At 44.5% G+C, this 24,263-nt stretch overlaps 1 protein-coding gene across 3 annotated transcripts in view; it reads left to right on the top strand.

Moving 5' to 3' along the window:
• The first annotated feature begins 7,144 nt into the window (after window positions 1-7,144).
• The window catches only part of trappc9 (trafficking protein particle complex subunit 9), a 298,405-nt gene continuing 281,286 nt past the window's right edge, over window positions 7,145-24,263 (top strand). The window contains exons 1-10 of one of the 3 annotated variants that reach the window (XM_014177781.3): window positions 7,145-7,226; window positions 8,291-8,435; window positions 8,698-8,796; window positions 9,145-9,500; window positions 12,098-12,243; window positions 12,541-12,678; window positions 13,555-13,581; window positions 15,787-15,908; window positions 17,589-17,714; window positions 20,104-20,320. In XM_014177781.3, the coding sequence (XP_014033256.1) occupies window positions 8,307-8,435; window positions 8,698-8,796; window positions 9,145-9,500; window positions 12,098-12,243; window positions 12,541-12,678; window positions 13,555-13,581; window positions 15,787-15,908; window positions 17,589-17,714; window positions 20,104-20,320 (1,360 nt within the window). In that variant the 5' untranslated portion in view covers window positions 7,145-7,226; window positions 8,291-8,306. Of the gene's footprint in view, window positions 7,316-8,290; window positions 8,436-8,697; window positions 8,797-9,144; window positions 9,501-12,097; window positions 12,244-12,540; window positions 12,679-13,554; window positions 13,582-15,786; window positions 15,909-17,588; window positions 17,715-20,103; window positions 20,321-24,263 lie in introns of all 3 variants that reach the window. The other 2 variants (XM_014177782.3, XM_082970084.1) reach the window with 2 other exon arrangements.

Raw genomic sequence — 24,263 nt, 5'->3', positions numbered from 1 at the left:
AGAGCTTTCATTTCAGCACCATGGAGTGAATCCTTACCACTGCTACACCTGGCTATCAGCGGAGCTCAGTGCCTTCTATGGTGGTGGGGCAGCCAGCAGCAAATACATAACTCAGTGTTCTGTCACCCAAGGGGCTTGCATTTTGCAGCGACGTAGTGTCCTCATGAGTGACAGAACACTGAGCCAATCATGGCGTAACTAAAGAACATTACCAACCCCAACGCTACATATTTTCTGCTGGCTGCCCCACCACCACAGAAAGCACTGAGATAGGCTGAAACACCTGCATTGTGGAGCTGCCTTATTGAAGAAAGCAAAAAGAGACCATGTTTGTATGCGGCTTTATTAACTCAATAAAACATTTTTTTTTACATTGTTTGCAAACTGATATGTGACACGTATTAATTCCAAAATAACATGCAAAACAGGCAACAACAAAACATGTTTTTTTTAGTTTTCTTTTTAGGTAAACAGGTGGGGCTCAAAAGAGCATGACGGGTCGCCATTGGTTGTAATGGGAACACGGGTGTGACATGAGAATAAAGGAAGTAAGAACAACATTACACTCCTGGCTGCTTGTAATCGTTCAGTGTACAGGGCCTGACATTGACACATGATCAGGCACAGGAAGTTAATAATTAATACCCACTCAGCGTTTTCTGTTCAGGCTGTCCTCTATGTTGACAGGAACAGAGCCGTGGGTATTCATATACCGCATGGTTCTGGATGGGAACTGGCTGTAAACCTTATCTGATGCTGCGCATGTATCCATCCATCTAGTAGTGGAATAACAACAGTAAAAATATCCAAGACTTATCCATGTTTGTGAAAGTGTTCATCTATTTAGCTACTATTTATGTATTAATCTTGCCACTTGGTAGGTCAAATAAGATTAAGACTCATACTGAACAAAAATATAAATGCAACAGACGATCCCGCAGGTGAAGAAGCCGGATATGGAGGTCCTGGGCCGACGTGGTTACACATGGTCTGTGGTTGTGAGGTCGTTTGGACGTACTGCCAAATTATCTAAAACGACGTTGGAGGCTTATGGTGGAGAAATGAACATTCAATTCTCTGGCAACAGCTCTGGTGGACATTCCTGCAGTCTGCATACAGATTGCACGCTCCCTCAAAACTTGAGACATCTGTTGCATTGTGTTGTGTGACAAAACTGTACATTTTAAAGTGGCCATTTATTGTCCCCAGCACAAGGTGCTAGGTGTAATGGTGTAATGATCATGCTGTTTAATAATCTTCTTTATATGCCACACCTGTCAGGTGGATGGATTATATTGGCAAAGGATAAATGCTCACTCATAGGGATGTACACAAAAATGTGTGCACAAAAGTTGAAAAATACGTTTTTTGTGCGTATGAAAATGTCTGGGATCTTTTATTTCAGCTCATGAAACATGGAACCAACACTTTACACAGTGGTAGAAAAAGTACCCAATTGTCATACTTGAGTAAACGTAAAGATACCTTAGTAGAAAGTAACTCAAGTAAAAGTGAGTCATCCAGTAAAATACTACTTGAGTGAAAGTATAAAAGTATTTGGTTTTAAATATACTTAACTATCAAAAGTAAATGTATAAATAATTTCAAATTCCTTATATTAAGAGAGGAAAACAGGAGTACAGCGCCAGCGATGAGGGTGAGTAGGCTGCTGCAACTTCTTCCTCTACTTAACAGTTGTTTGGCAGATCATAGCCGATAATGTGCTTACACTGCCACCTACTTTACTGGAGTGTGAGGCCGGCCACAGCCTACCTACACACCTGTTATTCTATTACCCAGTCGTGCATTTTTTATAAAATAAAATAAAGCCCTACATAACTCACTAACCCCCGTCCAACCTCTCTGACCCTATCAAACAAACTCTAAATGATACAGTTCACACAATATAATAACACATACCCAGTTTTCTCTATTACACATTTCAGTATCATGTTTTCTTAAAGTTACTGTCCAGTGAAAATCTCACTACCTTTAAAAGTTTATATTCTGTTAACTTTGGGTTTCCAAATAATGTTTTGGACTTGCCCTATATGTATTTGTGGCCAAAGCATAAATTGGAGAAAAAAACACTCCACCTCAAAGTTCTCAAACAGAGACAAACAAAATGTTACTTTAACAGTAAGCATCCATTTCAGCAGTTAGCATTCCTCTGGGTTTTACACAATGAAGAATGAAGGAGGATTTTACATATTTCAAAATGGTCTATTATGGGTTCAGGGACCTATAACCATGGGAATACAACACAACACGTGATGTGATTGGTAAATTAGTTGCAAAAATCGGACCAATAGGAGGCGGGTTTGAAATTTGTTAAAGCCTTCCTTTATTCAGTCTGTAAGAATAACAATCTTTAAAACAGCAACGAAATCAAAGGGCAGAAACGCGTATGGTTTTACGTTTAACATAAAATAAGCACTTCAATCATTTTACTGTGCTCCAAGAGTTGCTGAATTTCATTTTCATGGGTGAGATAATATAATGTATACGAAACACAAATTTAACAACTTTGCAAATATATTTTTGCCATTCAATGTAATATCCAGGTGAATGTTTTTCATTGCCAGTTGTTGGTGCTGACATCTTCAGGACAGGAATACCGGTTTACTTAACGGAGGAATAAACACACATGTTCATCATTGGTGTTTTAACCAGAACGGGGGAAAATGCACTTTTATTTCTTTTCGCACATGCGCAGTCATACATCTCTCATAGAGCATGACTGTACCAGTGTAAGAACACAACTCAACAACATATTAGTCCACATGCCAACACCCCCACTTGCTCTTATACTGTACAAGTCGTATTCAACCTAACTTTATCAACACATTTAGCTTACAGTTATTCATCTCACAAATGTCAGTTTATATTCCAAACATGTAACCCAAGAGTTTTTCATTTTAGAACTTCGTTACAGGTTTAGTCAAAACATCTGCAGCCATGTCTGCCGTTGGACAATATTCAATACTTATTTTACCATCACTGAGTGCAGATCGAATGAAATGATATCTGATGTCGACATGATTACATCTCTGACGACATACTGGGTTCTTTGACAGAGCAATTGCACCTTGGTTATCTTCAAAGATTGTTACTGGTGTATATTGGCACTCACTATCCATCTCGCCCAATAACTGTACAAGGTACAAACTTTCTTGTGTAGAGCAGCCAGTGCCATGTACTCTGCTTCACATGTAGATAAAGCTACTGTTGGCTGCTTCTTAGACCTCCATGAAATGACAGGTCCACATTTAGTTAAACTAAAACAATACCCTGTTATGCTTCGTCTGTCACTTTGATCTGCTGCCCAATCAGCATCACTATATGCTATGAGGTTGAGTTTTTCCACCCCCTTTTTGTAACACAACTCCTGATTCAATGTTCCCTTCAAGTACCTCAACACATGTTTAGCTGTTATCCAGTGTTGCTCTTTTGGTTCTGATAGGTATTGTGACAGCTTGCTGACAATCCAACTGATATCCGGTCTTGTACATGTCATCACATATATCAAGCTGCCTATCACTTCACGATACCTTTTTGAATCAATAAGTTCACCATCACCATCAAAGTTTAGTTTTTGTTCACATGGTGTTGACCTTGTTTTATAGTCTGACATACCAAACCTTTCCAGTATCTTGGTTATGTACCTTGTTTGGTTCATCTTTATTTTCCCTTCACTTTGTGTAAAATCAATGCCTAGGAAATGTCCAAGCCTCCCAAGATCTTTCATCTTAAATTTTTCACTTAACATTTATTTTACACTTGTGAGTGAGTCACTATCACTAGCAGCGATAATTAGATCATTGACCCAAATTATCAAAATGATCCTTTCTGTTGCAGTTTGTTTGTTATAAACACAGTGATCAGCTGGGTTCTGGATATCATGCAACATTTTGTTCCAGTTCCTTCCTGACTGTTTCAGGCCGTACAGTGACTTGTTCAGTTTGCAGACTAGACTTCAAAACCCTCTGGTTGCACCATGTACACTTCACAGTCAATAGGAGCATGTAGATATGCTGTTTTGACATCCATCTGATGTAACTCTAAGTCATACTGAGCTGCTAGCTGCATCAAACAGCGTACTGATGTCATATTTGCAGTTGGAGAAAAAGTCTCCTTATAGTCTATTCCTGCCACTTGACTATACCCCTTTGCAACATATCTTGCCTTGTATGTCTCAGTCTCATCTGAATTGTTTTTGACCGCATAGACCCACCTGCCCCCCACTGCATTTTTACCCTCTGGCAGTGTGGTTAATGTGAATGTATCATTTTCCCTAAGGGAATCCATCTACTCCTTCAAAGCAGTAGCCCAAATCTCTGATTTTGGTGAAATCATTGCTTCTTTGAAGGTTTGTGGTGCATTGCACATTACTCTGTAGCAGTAGTCAACACTAGGTGGTATCTGGTCATCACATTTCACTTTACACTCATAGTCTTTTAAGTACTGGGGTTTCTTTCTCGCTCTGTCTGGATAGCGTGGACTCTGACCATCTAAAGTCTCCATTTGCACATCTTGTGTCTCTTCTGAGTTTTGATCTGCCATCTTGGCTTTCGGCATGGGGTTTTCAAATCTCTCCCCATGAAGATCATCACTGATTTCCAAATCTGTCTGAGTTTGGTGTTCGACTACACCTTTTGTAACACACTTGACTAATCTGTTTTTAAGAACTTTCCCAGTGTCTGGGTAGTAGACTAGGTATGCTGGACTATTTTTATCATACCCGACAAAAATACCCTTTTCACATCTTGAGTCTAACTTTTTCTTGTTCTGTCTATATGCATAGCAAACAGATCCAAATTCTTTCATCTTTGAAAGATCAGTCTTTCTCCCAGTAAACATGTAGTGTGGAGTCTGTCCTACACGCTTATTGTAACACCTATTGCGAATTACTGCAGCAGTCATTACAGCATATGTCCACAAGTTCTTTGGTAGGTTGCTTTCAAGTAGCATGCATCTTGCCATTTCGAACAGTGTTCGCCAATTTCTCTCAGCGGTCCCATTTTGATGGGGTGAGTAAGGGGCTGAAGTTTCATGTCTTATGGCGTTCTTACTGAGCAGTGACTGGAACTCTTTGGCTGTGAACTCTGTGCCATTATCTGACCTGACACACTCTATTTTCCCATAAGGGGCCACATCAGCAATAAACTTCTCAGTAGCTTTTACAGTATCACTCTTTGCTTTTAGGAAATACACAAAAACTGCCCCTGAATAATCATCCGTAAATGCTAGAGTATATCTGAACCCATCTTTCGCCTCTGGCTCAATAGGGCCAGCCAAATCAGTGTGCACAAGCTCAAGAGCCGCTTTTGCCTTTTCATCAGGTTCTCTGTTTCTGCTCTGAACAAATTTTCCCTGAGTGCAGATTTCACAGTTGAGGGTAGATTTGTCAATCTTACCTGTGATTTTCATTCCCTCTGTCACATTTTCTAACTTTGACACATCCTCAAAATTACAGTGGCCAAGAATTTTGTGCCATGTGTGAATATCATAGCACCCATGACATCCATCATCATTTTCATCACTTACAGTGTTAAGATAGTAAAGTCTATCGTACTCCTCGATGTCAAAAGTGGTACCGTTCTTGTGGATGAGCTTGTTACACCCCTGTCGAAAGTTGACTGAAGCTCCGTTGGCTGTTGCTGCTTTAACAGAGAAAATGTCCTGTGGAAACGACAGCACGTACAGCGCCTTCGTCAGCGTTGTTTTTACCCGACGACCCGTGTTGTCTCTCAGGTAAACCTCCGCTGCACCTCTCCTCTCCGCGACACCATTCGTTCTTGTTCCGTCAGCCAGCTCCACGGAATGTTTTTCCGGTTTGAAAGTCTCCTCAAACTCTTTAAACTTCCCGATGTCCGTGACTATATGTGACATTGCTCCCGTATCAACCATCAGCCCTTTCTGTTTCAGTCCACTAACCTGACAGTCACTTATTCTGAATGCAAATGTGTGGCATTCAGCATCTGTTGCTTGTTTCACATTGTCTCTTCTTTTTCGTCTGCAATTTGCGTCAGTATGAGTGGAGCTCTTGCAAAAACTACACCACTGTCTCCGTTCTTTGCGCTCTCCAGTAACGGTACATTCCCGGGCCTTGTGCCCTTTCTGGCCACGGTTGAAGCAGGTTATCTCGGTCCCTTTATCTCTCCCTCTTGACCAGCTAACTTTAATGTTACTTGGCTTCATCACGTTGTCGTCAGTGGAAATGGCGCTAAACTTCTCGGTGCTTTCATAGCTCCTCAACTTGGTTTTGAACTTGCCAAAAGTTGTCGGCTCGTCACTCTGCGTTATGTGGATGGCAAACGGCTTAAATGATTCGGGCAAACCTTTCAGAATCATTGCAATCAACAGCCCGTCACTTAAAGTCTCTTCAGCATTTCTCAGTGCTGTAATAGCCGTCTCAGCACAAATGATATGGTCCGCAACACTTTCGTCAGCGGCTTTCTGAAGAGAAGTTAGTTCAGTGTAGAGGCTAATCACACGTGGCTTCCCTTTACCTGCATAATGTTCCCTCAATATCTTCAACGCTTTTCTCCCATCATCTGCTGCTTCTCTCATTATCAGGGAAAGGCTTTTATCATCCAAAACCTGTATCAATTCGGCGTAGGCTTCTTCATTTTTCTCTCTGTCTTCTTCATCTTCATCCACGCTCAATATGGCGGCCTTTAGCCCAAGCAAACGCAAGTGCCCCAAAAACTTTGTCTCCCATAACTCATAGTTTTTTTCATCTCCGTCGAAATATATTCTATTCCATCGGCTTCCATGTTCCCTCCTGGGCCCATAACCTGTTGGTGCTGACATCTTCAGGACAGGAATACCGGTTTACTTAACGGAGGAATAAACACACATGTTCATCATTGGTGTTTTAACCAGAACGGGGGAAAATGCACTTTTATTTATTTTCGCACATGCGCAGTCATACATCTCTCATAGGGCATGACTGTACCAGTGTAAGAACACAACTCAACAACATATTAGTCCACATGCCAACACCAGTAGTGCTACTAAATCTAAATTCCAGGTTGCACAGCAAAATATTTAGGAGTATGGGAGCCCACAGTACCAGCAGTGGACATAGGAGGGCAGTGATGCACGCTATTCATTGTATTTGCCAATGAAATTCATAGAGAAGAAGAGTGAATTCCGGAAGCTGTCTGTTTTTAGTAACAAGAATTGGACTGTCAAACGTTTCTGTCACAATATATATTAAGGTAACGTCAATTCTTGGCGTGTTTTGATAAATAAATGTTGCAGTTTGTGGCTGAGGAGTCAACAAGCCTGACGATAGTTTAACAACCAGGTATCATACCAACATTAGCTAACTGGAGACAGTCAGTGTAACGTTAGCTAGCTAGGTAACTTAAGCTTGCCATTCTTCTGTAAATATTGATGGCAGAAATAATCCCATTCCTGAATATAAATGGGGACTGTAGAATGAAAGTAAACTGGACATGCATGACTTCCTAATTTACATTTTTTAAGTTGAGTGTCTTTTACTGTAACAAAATTATCTTAGCTATGTGGCTAGCTAACTAGGTTGGCTAGCACAGTATACTAGTATCTTTGTTTTTAGCTAGATAGATAGATCCTTTATACTCCAGCTTGAAACTGTCTTATGTTTGGTGTTGTTAAGACTGGACAACACGTCACGCAAGCGATGTATGTAGTTTGCAATGCCTTCGAACGACTGTCTTGTCAATAGTAACCTAAAATAACCTTAGTGAGAGAGTTGAGATATTGTGTGGCTGCAGGCTTTTGCTCCAACCAAGCAGTAACCTGATTATGGTTCGAATGCTTTTGAATCAAGTGTGCTACTAGCTCTGTCAGTGATGTCACATCTTGACTGTGGTATGTGTGGATGAAATTTAGCTAGATGTTGAGGAATTAAGAGCATACTGTAGCCCGACTGGGACCCGAACCCCGGTCCAGCGACTGTCAAGCAAACACCTTAACACCTAAGCAAGGAGGTCAGAATAATTGATGAGGTCGTTAGGTATTGGTTTAAGGTCACTACATTACCCCCTTCCTTCAGGAGACCGGGTCCCCACTCTTCTCTATATCAAGTCCCTCGTGTACACACCTCTCCGATGGCCATCCCACTTTGGACACCAATGTAGCAAATTCAGGGGATCGCCCCGACCTGGACTCAAATGCGGGTCCAGCGACTGTCAAGCCAATACCTTAACTGCTACGCCAAGAGGTCCTAACCTGTTGACGACATCGCTAGGTATTAAGGCCGCTACAATATGTTTGTCTGTTTTCCCCTGCTCCCCAGAGCCCATGAGAAGGAGATGAGTGTCCCAGACTACATGCAGTGTGCTGAGGACCATCAGACAGTCCTGGTGGTGGTCCAACCTGTGGGCATCGTCCCTGAGGACCAGTTCTTCAGGATCTACAAACGCATTGCCTCTGTGGCCCAGGTCAGCATCCATGTGTACTAGCTATAAGTGTATCCTAAATGACACCCTATTCCAGGACCTGCTCTGGTCAAAAGTAGTGCACTATATAGGGTATAGGGTGGCATTTGGGACATACCTAGGCCTATGTCTTATTATTTATTGAAATATGTAACCCCAGGCCACCTTATTTGTTTTTTATGTAAACGTTTTATCGCTGGATGCTGATTGTCAAATGATCCCTATTTTGTTGTGTGTTTTGTCTTTTCGTGCTATTGAAACGAAGGTGTCCATCCGGGACTCCCAGCGGAACCTCTATATCCGTTACCGCCACCACTACCTCCCTGAGAACAACGAATGGGGTGACTTCCAGACACACCGCAAGGTTTGTTGCTTTATGACTTTTATTGTTCCTATTTTTTGCCGTCTTTGGGTTTCAGAAATGCGCCTAGTGTCCTGCACACCAGCCTTCCGCAAACCTCTCCTTGGAGATCCACAGCTGTTCCATGTATTTGAACTATTCCAGAGTTAGCATACCTGATTCAACTAATCAACAAGCCCTTGACTACATAAATTACAGTAGGTGTGTTAGTTTAGAGCTACAACAAATCGGTGAAACATCTGGAGGTCCCAGAGGAGAGTTTTGAGAATCTCTGCTATACAGTATCTGTGTCTTTTTGTCCTGTGTATGAATTTCCTCTCAGGAATAATAAAGTCCTGTCTGTCTGTTTAGGTGGTGGGCCTCATCTCCGTGACGACCTGTGGTTCGGCTAAAGAGTGGCCCCAGACGTTGGACCGTTTCCACAGCCAGAAGGAGGTGTTCGGAGCCACGCTGTACGACTCACGGCTCCTGGTGTTCGGGCTGCAGGGGGAGATAGCAGAGCAGCAGAGGACAGATGTGGCCTTCTACTCTAGCTATGATGACTGTCCCAATGTGGAGAAAAGGGTGGAGGACTTTGTGGAGTCCATCTTCATCGTGCTGGAGTCCAAGAGGCTGGATAGAGCCACGGACAAGTCTGGAGATAAGATACCACTGCTCTGTGTTCCCTTTGAGAAGAAAGACTTTGTGGGGCTGGACACTGATAGCAGGTGAGTTGTCTTTTCTTCTGCACTCTATTTGGCTTTTAGAGGTTTGGTATCATCCACATTTTTTGCTGCCTATGTAATATTTCAGGTGTTGGATGAATTTGGAACCAAAAAGATAGTTGGTAAACACTTTCTATGTGCCTGTTCTGTGACTGCAGAATGTATAAACAGTCTATTAGTTTTACAAATGATAAAATGCCTGAATACTATATTTGCCAAGTGTAGCCTAACATGCTGACCACACCGCTCGCGTTAGTTCACAAGCGTGGAAAAATAAATGTACACATACATGTTATTCAATCATTGAACCCACACTGCTCGCAAGCTTCTGTGCAGTCAGGCGCTAAAATAGAACTTGGTTCTATTTGTGAGGCTTGACCTGCTGCAAGTCCCGCCTCTCCCATCTCCTCATTGGTTTTTAGGAGCATACACCCACGTGGGTGATCGAACGATGAACTGAGGTCCAGTCCAGTTGGTGGCGGTAATGCAGCTTAAAGTTGGTTACCAACCTCCAGAAAAGTCCAAAGAAGAAGAAGAAGCCTGAAGGAGGAGAGCTTAATAGAAACAAACTCGGTTTACCCCTTTATCTGTGGAGTAATTGTCGGAGTAGAGGACCTTGTGCATTTCATGTAAAATAACAAAAATATATCCCAGGACAAATTAGCTAGCAACAAGCTAGCTAGCTAAATTGCCATAAATGTTTAATGCTTTTCGACCTGTCCCCAAATTAATATAGTTGGTTCAGAGTTAGTTTTGATATTTTAACCTGCGTGTCCTGATCACGTCTGGTGTGGGGGGACAAAATGAACATGCGGACGATGGCGCACGCGGTGTACTCAGCATGTAATGGTTGTTAGATGGTTGTTTCATGGTTGTTACAAGATGATGGTAATTACACTAACAACATTGTTGTGCTAATGTTTGTATATGGTGATGGAAAAATCCTGACCTCAGTGTTTCTGTGATGTCCATTGTCATGACATTAATGTTGCTAAGGACAACAGTCAACCTTGCCTGTTTATTTCCCTGTTTATTTTTGTGGAAAAAAAAATGTTGCTTCTTTCCTTTTTTCTTTGTGTATCTTGGTTACTTTATTTGTCTTTCTCATTTTTTTCTTTCATACTGTCCTGTGAGTTTATTGTTGGGTGTGAAAAGGTGAGACTCTGTTAGACACATTGCTTTAGTTATTAAGTCCATCCCAGTGCCATCAGCTTAAGCCCCCGGCCCTAAAGGAGCCCCCGGCCCTAAAGGAGCCCCCGGCCCTAAAGGAGCCCCCGGCCCTAAAGGAGCCCCCGGCCCTAAAGGAGCCCCCGGCCCTAAAGGAGCCCCGGCCCTAAAGGAGCCCCGGCCCAGGCCCTACCTCAGTGTTCTTGTGCATGGGTTCAGAGCTTAGATCCAAACTCATCACTCCTCTCAACTCTGTATGAAATAAAATCATTACAAGCGTTCTGAAGGAGCTGATAGTTTGGACGTACAGAATACATGACACTATTGGTGACTGAGGCTTGTGAAGGCTGGTTCACTTAAACAGTGAGGCTATCCTATCTATACTATTATGTGCGTGTTTGTCCAGCCTTTCAGGAACTTGATGATTGGGAAGGTTGTGTCACTTGACCCGAGCTTGACTGGGTGAAAAAGGTCTACTCTAATTCTTCACAAATTCTATAACATGGATCTCATATCTTCTACTATATTCTGCTGCTACTGCACTTTAACATGGATCTCTATATCCGTGATTCATGGAGGGATGCTTCACCTTTCGCTAGGATTATTATTGCACCTACTTATTGAAGCATGACTTTCAATATGGTATCAACGTCCTTCTCAGCAGGCCATACATAATGCATTGCTCATCATTTAATTTCCCAAACTAAGCTAATAAATGGTTACAGGCCTACTTTTTTTCAACTGAAAAGTTTAGGCCCAACTCATTATACTGAATCTGAACAGTATGAGCTATTGTACCATTAATTCACTAATAGTATGGAAATCATCCCCATTTAGCCCCATTGACACAGCATCATGCTCTCTAGGTAAAACAATCCTAGGTGCGTTTGACCCTTGACCTTCCCAGTATCTCAGGCTCCAGTAAAGAGTTAGACAGACAGAGGTCTTGCACTCGTATTAGACTGGCCCCCTTTTTTCTTTTGTTAGAGTTCCAAACTGTGGTGATGTCTGCCCCCTCTTCAATCCTTGTGTGTTTAATGTGCAAGACTTCAGGATCAGGGTGGTTCTGGTTATTTCTCTCTATTGGGTTCTCCCCTCCCAAACCCCTGTCTCCCTTGCTTGTGCTGTCCCACCCCACACGCACCCTCTGTACATGATGAGATTCATTCAACAGCGAGTCTCCTCTGCTAGCACCCATTGGTACCTGGGTAAGAAAATACATTATGCTAAAATAAAGAGTTTTGTTTGGGAAACCGTACGAATGAGAGAGAGAGAGAGAAGACAATGAAAGAGGGTTTTTGTAAAAATGACTTAAAGTAAACCCTACTTGGATAATTGTTCGCTGTAACGTGGACAAAGTTGTATTGTCAATGGATATCTCTACGACATCTGAGACACTAGTTGATGTTTCCCTCCTCCTCCTCCTCATTTAGGCACTATAAGAAGCGTTGCCAGGGCCGTATGAGGAAGCACGTTGGGGACCTGTGTTTGCAGGCAGGCATGTTGCAGGATGCCCTGGTCCACTATCACATGGCTGTGGAGCTGCTCCGCTCCGTCAATGACTTCCTCTGGCTGGGGGGTAAGACATGGCTCCTCCTCTTCCTGCTCTTTTCTCAGATCCCATAAAGCAGGGTTGGATACTCCGACCCTACTATAACACACCTGATTATATTAATCAGCTGCTCACCATGACCTTGAAACAGATGAGGATCTGAGTCAGGTGTGCTACAAGAGGGTAGTAGCAAAACCCTGCCAAGCCCAGTAGTTCTCCAGGTGGACGGTTCACCACCCTTGCCGTACATACAGAATGCCCTTTAGAAATACTTGTAATGATACTCTTTCATTGACACATCTCTCTTATGTCTTGGTTCTCCAGCTGCGTTAGAGGGCCTGTGTTCAGCCTCTGTTATCTTTCACTACCCTGGAGGAACAGCAGGGAAGGCTGCCGGACGCAAACCCAGCCTGGCACAGGGCCAGGGACAGGCAGCCGACGCAGGGAAGAGACACCGGCCAGGTAAGCAGCAGTCCTCGCTCTCTCTGTGTGTGAGGTTGGGGTTGGTCTTCTCTGTGGGGATGTTTGTGATGAGGCCTGAGGTATACAAGCAGTGAAAGGGTAAAATGGGTTTTGTTGAACTATTTGTTTGGCCATGCCAAGGAGGAAGCGGGTCCAGGGGGGACAGACCCGGTGTTATTATTGAAAGGGATGGTCATTGCGTGCCTTAGGTTTGACATGTTTTTTAATAAAATGAAGTGTGGAGATGTTTCAGGAGGTGTGGGGGCTCAGGGGGCTGTCTGTACGGTTGGAGAGGAGGGGTTGGATGTACAGTTGGAGGGTGGATTGTGTTGTTGTGGTGTCATGCAATGTGTTTTTAATCTGGCGGGGGGGGGGTCTCATTAATTAAGACAAAAGGTTATGTTGTGGAAGATGTCCGGAGGTTTCTGAATGAGCTGTGATTTTATGACCGTTGGAAGGAAGAGATCTGTGTGGCCCAAGCAACTACAGCTACTATGGCAACTCGAGCTTTGCTAAGCTTTTCTCAGCCCAGCTGCTTCTGTTCTGTGCCCTGGACAACATTACCTGAGATATCCGGTGGCCCCCACATCCTAACCCATTTGTTCTGAACCTTATTTACTATCATATTTCCATTCACCCATATCTTTACTTAATATGATTAACTAGTCACTTACTTTTAACCCCTAAATAACAACACATATTTAGCTTTTACTTATACAAGTAATTAGCATTCGCCTACTATAGCGCAGGGATGGATGGGAAAGTCTCAAGGAACCGGCTGAAAAGTGGCTTGTTTGGGGACTAACATTGCTTTCAATAACTAACTGCACTGTGTGAACCTTCATTCTCTCTCTGTGTGTCTGTCTGTTACCGTAGGGGCACAGGAGGTACTCATTGACCCAGGTATGGTATGAAACTAACCGGCCAGTGCTGCGTAGCTCTACTTCTACCTAGACATCTCACCTGTGTGTGTTTTCCTGCTGTCTGTCTGTGTTTTGCTTTCATGCAACGTCCCATGCTTTTTGTGACGACAACCTCCCTAGCTTGTTCTCAGATCTGTTAGTGGTGTCTTACCAACTAAGGCCAGACAATACAAACAGATCTGGGACCAGGCTAACAACCCATTGCACTACATCTGATTTCAACTTTGATTGTTTCCACCACTGGTAAATCAAAAAGGATGTTTTTTCCCCTCTTAAGGCAGGTATTGTATTCCTGTTATTCTTGTCAGCGTTAGATGTTGTTTGGCGTTCATGTTTGATCACACCATTGACCTCTTCTTATAGTCAATGAATAGTAACCATTTTAAAATCATGTTCAAGGACATTATATCCAACACTATGTAGAAGAAGAACCACATAGGCTCCTATTAGATTTCAAAAGGAAGTGATTGAGTCATTTGGATTGGTCTATTATTTCAAAGTAATTTAGACATGCACCAGGAGGTGGCAATGTTGCTATTGAAATCCCAACACTGCTGATTGAGGCATCCAAACTATTTTTATTTTATTGAACCCTTATTTTACCAGGTAAATTGACTGAGAACACATTCTCATTTACAGCAACATTCTGGGGAATAGTTACAGGGGAGAGGACGGGGATGAATGAGCCAATTGTAAACTGGGGATTATTAGGTGATCATGATGGTTTTGAGGGTCAGATTGGGATTTTAACCAGGACACCGGGGTTAACACCCCTACTCTTACGATAAGTGACATGGGATCTTTAATGACCTCAGAGAGTCAGGACACCCGTTTAACGTCCCATCCGAAAGACGGCACCCTACACAGGGCAATGTCCCCAATCACTGCCCTGGGGAATTGGGATATTCTGGCCCTCCAACACCACTTCCAGTAGCATCTGGTCTCCCAACCAGGACCAACCCTGCTTAGCTTTAGAAGCAAGCCAGCAGTGGGATGCAGGGTGGTATGCTGCTGGCGAGTTTGAGTGCATTTCCTGTAGCCTCAAGTTAAAATGTAGAAGTGTTCAGTGTGAGACATTTCTGCCAACCTATCAGTAAGAAATACTGCAGAAAGCTCTTATGTTTCCTTTTTAGGAACTACTGTTGGTTTTACTAAACCATTCAACCCAAGGGCTCTGTGTAAAGTGTGTAGTTCCGACTGTAACAAGTTGTCTAACACTTACTATATAAAAAATATAATATATGCCCTATAGCAGACGCTTTTATCCAAAAAAACGTAGTCATGCATGCGTACATGTTTTACGATTGGGTGGTCCTGGGAACCGAACCCACTTTCCTGGCGTTGCAAGCGCTTCGCTCTACCAACGGAGCTACAGAGGAGCACTTAGCAGAAGCTGTTAGCCAAAACAGCTTCCAGTACAGTGAGTGCATACATTTCTAGTATCTGTATGTGTTCCCAGTGTAGTCTTCCGATTCACATGTAATGCTGTGTCATAGTGACATCGCCGCGACGCCGTTGCTACGGAGCCAGCTAGAGCCGTTGCTAGGCAATGTTCTATCAATACTGCATTTGTATTCAAATCAGATAGGTAGAGAGAGATTCTCCTTGCACATATTCATTTTTGAACCATTTTCAATTGAAACATTCCAAACTACTGAGCACATGATGAAATCAGCGTCATTTTGATCACATAACAGTGCACAGTGACCCTCAAAGGCCTTATATTTAGAGATAGATTGTTGTGTACAATGCATGGCAATCATGGAGTGTTGTCTTTATCTCTGTGTCTGAAACGCCTGTCGAGGCTGCATTAAATGTGTATGCTCAGATAGGCTATACACAGTTCACCAGTGAGTATGTCATTGTTGATTGTTGTGACTTTGGCCATATGCGTCACAGGAGGTTGGTGGCACCTTAATTGGGGAGGACGAGCTCGTGGTAATGGCCGGAGTGGAATCAGTGGAATGGTATCAAACACATAGTTTCCAGCTGTTTGATGCCATTCCATTTGCTCCGCTCCAGCCTCCCCTCAGCAGCCTCCACTGATATGCATGGATGTGAAGAACCAAGTGGTGGATGGGTCTGAACATTGACAATCATCCCGGTCATTAATGTCATTTTTCCTCCTTTCTTTCTTCCCATTTTTCCTTGTCTCTCGTGCCCTCTCTCTCCTCCGTCCCTCCAGGTGCCCTCACAGCCAATGGGATCAGTGCAGACACCAGCAGTGAGATCGGTCGGGCCAAGAACTGCCTGGGCCCTGAGGACATCATAGAGAAATACAAGGAGGCCATCTCCTACTATGGCAAGGTATTGGAAAAGACAACAAATATATATTCACATTATTGAATGCTCCTGTCTACTTTGTTCTATCTCTTGCTATGGCAAGGTATTGGAACAAGAATAATTCAAAAGCACTATGAACATCTAGCTGTTTTTCAGATGCAGGGTGCAAAATTATACATCACAGAAAATAAACACATACCCACACTCTGAATGCTCCTACATACTTTATTACATACAATGTTTCAACAAGGTTCAGTGTTTGCACTTTGCAGACCAATGCTCTTTGCAGACCGTCCCATTATCCACTGTCCAGTTTGCAGTTCTCAACATCTCCACCAGGGGACAGTAGCGCACTAGGTATCAGGGATGGTTGGGCGTCTGATGCGGCAGATAGAGGCTGTGTCCACACTGTGAACAAACCACTACATGCTGACTACAGGAGAAACCGTCTGAGTGCACTCAGAGAGTCAACGGTGGAAGGCTAAGCTAGAATGACGTCAGTGTCTATTACTAATAGCCAAGTGGAAGTGTGGGGTCATCTCAAATGCCCTATAACTCCATCAGTTGCAATGATGAAAAAAAAAGACATTAGTTAATTGCATTGTTGATCTATTGATAATTATACTTACTGGTATAGCACAGGTATGCGTTAACAAAAACAAACAAACCTAAAAGCTTGGGGGTAAAAACACAGAGGTGTAACATCCCAGCAGTAGACCACCTCCCACTGCTGGCTTGCCTCTGAAGCTAAGCAGGGTTGGTGCCTGGATGGGAGACCAGATGCTGCTGGAAGTGGTGTTGGAGGAGGCACTCTTTCCTCTAGTCAAATATTTTCTCATCCCCTTTGCCCCAGGGCAGTGATTGGGGACATTGCCCTGTGTTAGTTGCCATCTTTCGGATGGGATGTTAAACGAGTGTCCTGACTCTCTGTGGTCACTAAAGATCCCATGGCACTTATCGTAAGAGTAGGGGTGTTAACCCCGTTGTCCTGGCTAAATTCCAAATCTGGTCACCTAATCATCCCCAGCTTCCAATTGGCTCATTCATCCCCCCTCCTCTACCCTGTAACTATTCCCCAGGTCGTTGCTGTAAATGACAATGTATTCTCAGTCAACTTACCTGGTAAAATAAGGGTAAAATGAATTACTACAAAATAATATCCCAGTAGGCCTTCTGAAACTCTTTATCTCCACTATTATAATTGGCTTCTTGCTCTGACCTCCCTTGGCCCTTATACCTGTAACTAGTTCACTCCAAATTAAATTACATTATCTCAACACGACAGGGCCATTCAAATATGAATTGCAGTTTAATAAGGAGACAATGGGGATAGGAGTGGGTGGGGGATCGTGTGTGAATGTGTGAGAGAGCACTGTTGTACCTCTCAGGTTTGTACTTCATTAGAGCTACTACTCGCGGAGAACCCGGGACTCCCCTGAAAGAACCATGTGGCACAAAGTAATAATGAACGACGAGGTGGCGTATCACCACATGAACTAGAATCAGTAATCTGATAAAGATGTCTGGAGCACAGAGAGAAAGAGACATGATGGAATACATCGGTTCAGATTATTACGCCAGGTGGGAAAAGTCAGTGTAGTCCTCATTGGTTTCGTAAGTTTTCCTTATGCTGAGCCTGGGCCTTGTCTGTTCGTATTGCCCTCTTTATCCCTGTCTCTCCCTCTCCTTCCATCCCTCCCCCAGTATAAGAATGCAGGCGTGATAGAGCTGGAGGCGTGTGTGAAGGCAGTCAGGGTGCTAGCCATTCAGAAGAGGGCCATGGAGGCCTCAGAGTTCCTCCAGAATGCTGTCTACATCAACCTGGGACAGGTAAGACCTCACCTGACATGTAGATGTACCTCTTGTGGGTGAACCATCATCCTGGTCTCACACATTCTGCTAGTTAGGAACCAGAGTTTTGCCTAGTCAAGTCCCATGCTTAGATCTCGTATTCAGGACAAACTCTGGTCCCTAATTGTAGTCTATAACCAGGGCCAGAGTTTTACCTAGTCAGATCATAGTCAGGAAAGACTCCTGGCCCTATGGGACACCAGAGGGGACAGGTCCCACAGAGACTGTTAACACCCAGGTCCCACAGAGACTGTTAACACCCAGGTCCCACAGAGACTGCCAACACCCAGGTCCCACAGAGACTGTTAACACCCAGGTCCCACAGAGACTGCCAACACCCAGGTCCCACAGAGACTGTTAACACCCAGGTCCCACAGAGACTGTTAACACCCAGGTCCCACAGAGACTGTTAACACCCAGGTCCCACAGAGACTGCCAACACCCAGGTCCCACAGAGACTGCCAACACCCAGGTCCCACAGAGACTGTTAACACCCAGGTCCCACAGAGACTGTTAACACCCAGGTCCCACAGAGACTGTTAACACCCAGGTCCCACAGAGACTGTTAACACCCAGGTCCCACAGAGACTGCCAACACCCAGGTCCCACAGAGACTGTTAACACCCAGGTCCCACAGAGACTGTTAACACCCAGGTCCCACAGAGACTGTTAACACCCAGGTCCCACAGAGACTGTTAACACCCAGGTCCCACAGAGACTGCCAACACCCAGGTCCCACAGAGACTGTTAACACCCAGGTCCCACAGAGACTGTTAACACCCAGGTCCCACAGAGACTGTTAACACCCAGGTCCCACAGAGACTGTTAACACCCAGGTCCCACAGAGACTGCCAACACCCAGGTCCCACAGAGACTGTTAACACCCAGGTCCCACAGAGACTGTTAACACCCAGGTCCCACAGAGACTGTTAACACCCAGGTCCCACAGAGACTGCCAACACCCAGGTCCCACAGAGACTGTTAACAGCCAGGTCCCACAGAGACTGTTAACACCCAGGTCCCACAGAGACTGTTAACACCTAGGTCCCACAGAGACTGTTAACACCCAGGTCCCACAGAGACTGTTAACACCTAGGCTTCATGCTCTGGCTCCAGGTCCTGTAGTCAGGCTCCTGTCTCTGCTGCTTTCCTGTGTGATGATCACCAGAGGATCTTCCTGCCAACAGCCGGGTCCCATAATACAGGAAAGCTCTTCTGACAGGTACCGGAGGCCATCCTGCAAGGAACTGAAACCCTGCTCAATTCAGGATCTGCTCTGTAGGTGTCTCTGTAGGAGGGAAATCTCACTTGAGCCTCGGACAGTTCTGCCAGTGTGCAGTGACTGATCGTTCTCATATCCTTTCCATAGATTTGTTTTATAAATCAAATTGAACTTTTTTCAGAGATGTATTTGGAATTAAGTTGTACAACTTTTTTGTGTTATCGTCAAGGATTTTATAATAATATTATATACCATTTAGCGTAACAAATATGCAACAATTTAAAAAATGTTACTAAGTTACAGTTCATATAAGGAAATCAGTCAATTTAAATACATTTCGCATGACTGGGCTGGGGCGCAGCCATGGGTGGGCCTGCGAGAGCATAGGCCCACCCATTTGGGAGCCAGGCCCTCCCACTGGGGAGCCAGGCCCAGCCAATCAGAATGAGTTTTTACTGCTTAGTTTCATCAACTGTCTGGGTGGCTTGTCTCAGACGATCCCGCAGGTGAAGAAGACGGATGTGGAGGTCCTGGGCTAGTGTGGTCTGCGGTTGTGAGGCCAGTTGGACGTACTGCCAAATTCTCTAAAACGACATTGGAGGTGGTAGAGAAATAAACATTGAATTCTCTGGCAACAGTTCTGGTGGATATTCCTGCAGTTAGCATACCGATTGCACGCTCCCTCAAATCTTCTGGCATTGTGGTGTGTGACTAAACGACACGTTTTAGTGGCCTTTTCTTGTCCCCGGCACAAGGTGCACCTGTGTAATGACCATGCTGTTTAATCAACTTCTTGATATGCCACACCTGTCTGGTGGATGGTTTATATTGGCAAAGGAGAAATGCTCACTAACAGGGATGTAAACAAATTTGTGCACAACATTTTGCATGTTGCATTTATATGGTTGTTCATTATAAATCCTCAATGATAACACAGTTATAGAACTTATTTCTTTGTAAAAGTTCAATTTGAGTTCTGTAACAGATCTGGGACAACCCGTACGTAAAATCTATGAACACATGACTGTAAGTCTGACTTCGTCATGCATGCATACATTTTACATGCAGTGTGTGGTTTAAATAGGTTTTCAATTATCTACTAGAATCAACCAACCAACTAACCAATGATCTCTCCTGTCTTCTCAGCTGTCAGAGGAAGAGAAGATCCAGCGTTACAGCATCCTGTCTGAGCTCTACCACCTGATTGGTTTCCACCGTAAATCAGCCTTCTTCAAGCGGGTAGCAGCCATGCAGTGTGTGGCCCCCACCATCCCAGAGCCTGGCTGGAGGGCCTGCTACAAGTTGCTGCTGGAGACCCTGCCTGGATACAGCCTCTCCCTCGACCCCAAAGACTTCAGCAAAGGTACCCGATTGGATATGCCTCTCCTCTGTCTCAAAAGTGTCCTATACACTGGTGAGTGATCCCCTAGAACTTTGAAATGATCAATAAAAGACACACACACACACACACTTCCCTGTTTCAGTAACGTCAATACTCAAAGCGAGAAATGTAATAACATTGCCTTCCCCTGCCGTGAGCTTTATTTAAAGGGTCTCCTCTTCAAGAGCTCTTCTCAGGGGTAATACGTATTCAAGGCACCACTTTGCACATAGAGAGACACAATTGATAAACTGCCACTCTGCCTGACCCGTGCACATACATACACATACATACATGCATGCATGCATACATACATACATACATACATACACACACACATACATACATACATACATACATACATACATACATACATACATACATACATACATACATACATACATACATACATACATACATACACACATATACATATACACATACATACATATACACATACATACATATACACATACATATACACATACACATACATACATACACACACACACACATACACACACACACACACATACATACATACATACATACACACATACATACATATACATACATATATACATACATACATACACACATACATACATACATGCATGCATGCATGCATACATACACACACACACGCGCCCACACTCATGGTCCTCAGGATAAGCTGCTGTGCGCTGCAGGCTCTTGAACCTCACCCTGCTCGACCCACTCCACCACGAGGGGTTGGAGCATAAAAGAAACGCTGACAGACAAAACAACGATTTAGGGTCATCTATATCTCTACTGTGACCCTCGTTTAAAGGACTCACTTGAGAAGAGTTTGTCAGACAGAGAGAGAGACGTTGTTGTTGACCTTCACTTCACTTCCATGGAACAGTGAAGGGAAGAGAGGAACTATTGTGTGAGGTAGTCAAACGATTATGTTGTGTGTGCCGACTATGAATTTTTTCCTCCCTACATTCTTTTACAAAACAAAAAAAGACCGACAGACAGGTTGTTCATAAGGCAGCAGGACTTTCTACTACAGCCATGCTTCTGAGACCTTCAGCCTGAGGAGAGGTGTCAGGTGGGAGATAATTGAGCTGTGAGGAGAGCTGGCCAGGCCCCTGGTGCAGGAGGGTAACGTCAGAGGAAATGGGGCTCAAAAGTGCATCCCAACAGGGTACAGGGCTGGCGGGCAGAGAAATGAACGAGCGAATTGGTTTTTAATTGGCTCGGGAGCCCTCAGTACTCTCCTCTTAACCAGGTTGAGACGACCGCCTCTCGCTCCTCTCTCTGCTCTTTATCCTTTCTTTCTCTCCCATCCCTCCCTCTTTTAGTCTATTTTTATCTCTTTGTCTCTCTCTTTCTCTCAGTTCGGAGGACATACTGTTTCAAAGACCACAAACTCACAAAAAGGCATTTAGCTGCCATGCACTCTTCATCATGCTTACATTTTACTTTTTTTTTGTACCTTTTTATTTAACTAGGCAAGTAAGTTTCGAACAAATTTTTATTTACAATGACAGCCTAGGAACAGTTACCTGCCTTGTTCAGGGGCAGAGCAACAGATTTTTACATTTTCAGCTCGGGGATTTGATCTTGCAACCTTTCGGTTACTAGTCCAACGCTCTAACCACTAGGCTACCTGCCTTGGATTCCCAGACACATTGAATACCGCCTCAAAAATACCACAGAAGACATTTAGCTGGGGGAGAGGGGGAGAGTGCGAGAAAGAGGTTTTAGGATACCTTTTATTTACCCTGAACAAACATATAAACACAACATACCACGATTTTACTGAGTTAAAGGAAATCAGTCAACTGAAATAAATTCAGACCCTATGGATTTCACGACTGGGAATACAGATATGCATCTGTTGGTCACAGATACCTTAAAAAAAAGGTAGGGGTGTGGATCAGAAAACCTGTCGGTATCTGCCTCATGAAGCGCAACACATCTCCTTCACAGAGTTGATCAAGTTGTTGATTGTGGCCTTTGTAATGTCCCACTCCTGTTCAATGGCTGTGAAAAGTTACTGGATATTGGCGGGAACTGGTACTGGTACACGTGCACAATCCACAGCATCCCCAACTGCTCAATGGGTAACATGGCCATGGAAGAACTTGTACATTTTCATCTTCCATGAGTTGTGTACAGATCCTTGCAACATGGGTGCTGTGCATTATCATGCTGAAACATGAGGTGATGGCGGTGAATGAACAGCACGACAATGGATCTCAGAATCTCGTCACGGTATCTCTGTGCATTCGAGTTACCATCAATAAAATGTAATTGTGTTTGTTGTTCCTAACGTATGCCTGCCCATACCATAACCCCACCGCCACCATGGGGCACTCTGTTCACAACGTTGACATCAGCAAACCACTCGCCCACACAACACCATCTGCCCGGTACAATTGAAACTGGGATTCATCGGTGAAGAGCCCACTTCTCCAGTGTGCCAGTGGCCATTGAAGGTGAGCATTTGCCCACTGAAGTCGGTTACGACGCCAAACTGCAGTCAGGTCAAGACCCTGGTGCGGACAACGAGCACACAGATCGCTTCCCTGAGACAGTTGGTGCAACAATTATTTGGTTGTGCAAACCCACAGTTTAATCAGCTGTCCGGGTGGCTGGTCTCAGACAATCCCGCAGATGAAGAAGCTGAATGTGGAGGTCCTGGGCTGGCATGGTTACACGTCTGCTGTTGTTAGGCCGGTTGGACGTGCTGCCAATCCTCTTAAACAACTTTGGAGGCGTCTTATGGTAGAGAAATGAACATTCAATTCTCTGGCAACAGCTCTGGTGGACATTCCTGCAGTCAGCATGCCAATTGCACTCTCCCTCAACTTGAGACATCTGTGGCATTGTGGTGTTTGACAACTGCACATTTTAGTGACCTTTTATTAGCCCCAGCACAAGGTGCACCTGTGGAATGATCATGCTGTTTACTTAGCTACTTCATATGCCACACCTGTCCGGTGGATGAATTATATTGGCAAAGGAGAAATGTTCACTAACAAGATTTGAGAGAAACATTTCTGGGATCTTTTATTTCAGATCATGAAACATGGGACTAACACTTTACATGTTGCGTTTTATTTTTGTTCGGTGTAGCAATTAAGGAGTTAATACAGAGCTTGCAGCATGCATGGAGAGAGTGAACGAGAGCAAGGGGGAGAGAGGGAGAGCAGCGTGCATGGAGAGAGTGAACGAGAGCAAGGGGGAGAGAGGGAGAGCAGCGTGCATGGAGAGAGTGAACGAGAGCAAGGGGGAGAGAGGGAGAGCAGCGTGCATGGAGAGAGTGAACGAGAGCAAGGGGGAGAGAGGGAGAGCAGCGTGCATGGAGAGAGTGAAGGAGAGCAAGGGGGAGAGAGGGAGAGCAGCGTGCATGGAGAGAGTGAACGAGAGCAAGGGGGAGAGAGGGAGAGCAGCGTGCATGGAGAGAGTGAACGAGAGCAAGGGGGAGAGAGGGAGAGCAGCGTGCATGGAGAGAGTGAAGGAGAGCAAGGGGGAGAGAGGGAGAGCAGCGTGCATGGAGAGAGTGAACGAGAGCAAGGGGGAGAGAGGGAGAGCAGCGTGCATGGAGAGAGTGAACGAGAGCAAGGGGGAGAGAGGGAGAGCAGCGTGCATGGAGAGAGTGAAGGAGAGCATGGGGGAGAGAGGGAGAGCAGCGTGCATGGAGAGAGTGAACGAGAGCAAGGGGGAGAGAGGGAGAGCAGCGTGCATGGAGAGAGTGAACGAGAGCAAGGGGGAGAGAGGGAGAGCAGCGTGCATGGAGAGAGTGAACGAGAGCAAGGGGGAGAGAGGGAGAGCAGCGTGCATGGAGAGAGTGAACGAGAGCAAGGGGGAGAGAGGGAGAGCAGCGTGCATGGAGAGAGTGAAGGAGAGCAAGGGGGAGAGAGGGAGAGCAGCGTGCATGGAGAGAGTGAAG

This window comes from Salmo salar, chromosome 27 (assembly GCF_965601325.2).
Source record: "Salmo salar chromosome 27, fSalSal1, whole genome shotgun sequence".
NCBI classification, from domain to species: Eukaryota; Metazoa; Chordata; class Actinopteri; order Salmoniformes; family Salmonidae; genus Salmo; species Salmo salar.
The sequence above is the reverse complement of the archived record's forward strand: the minus strand, read 5'-3'. Positions and strand labels throughout refer to the sequence as shown.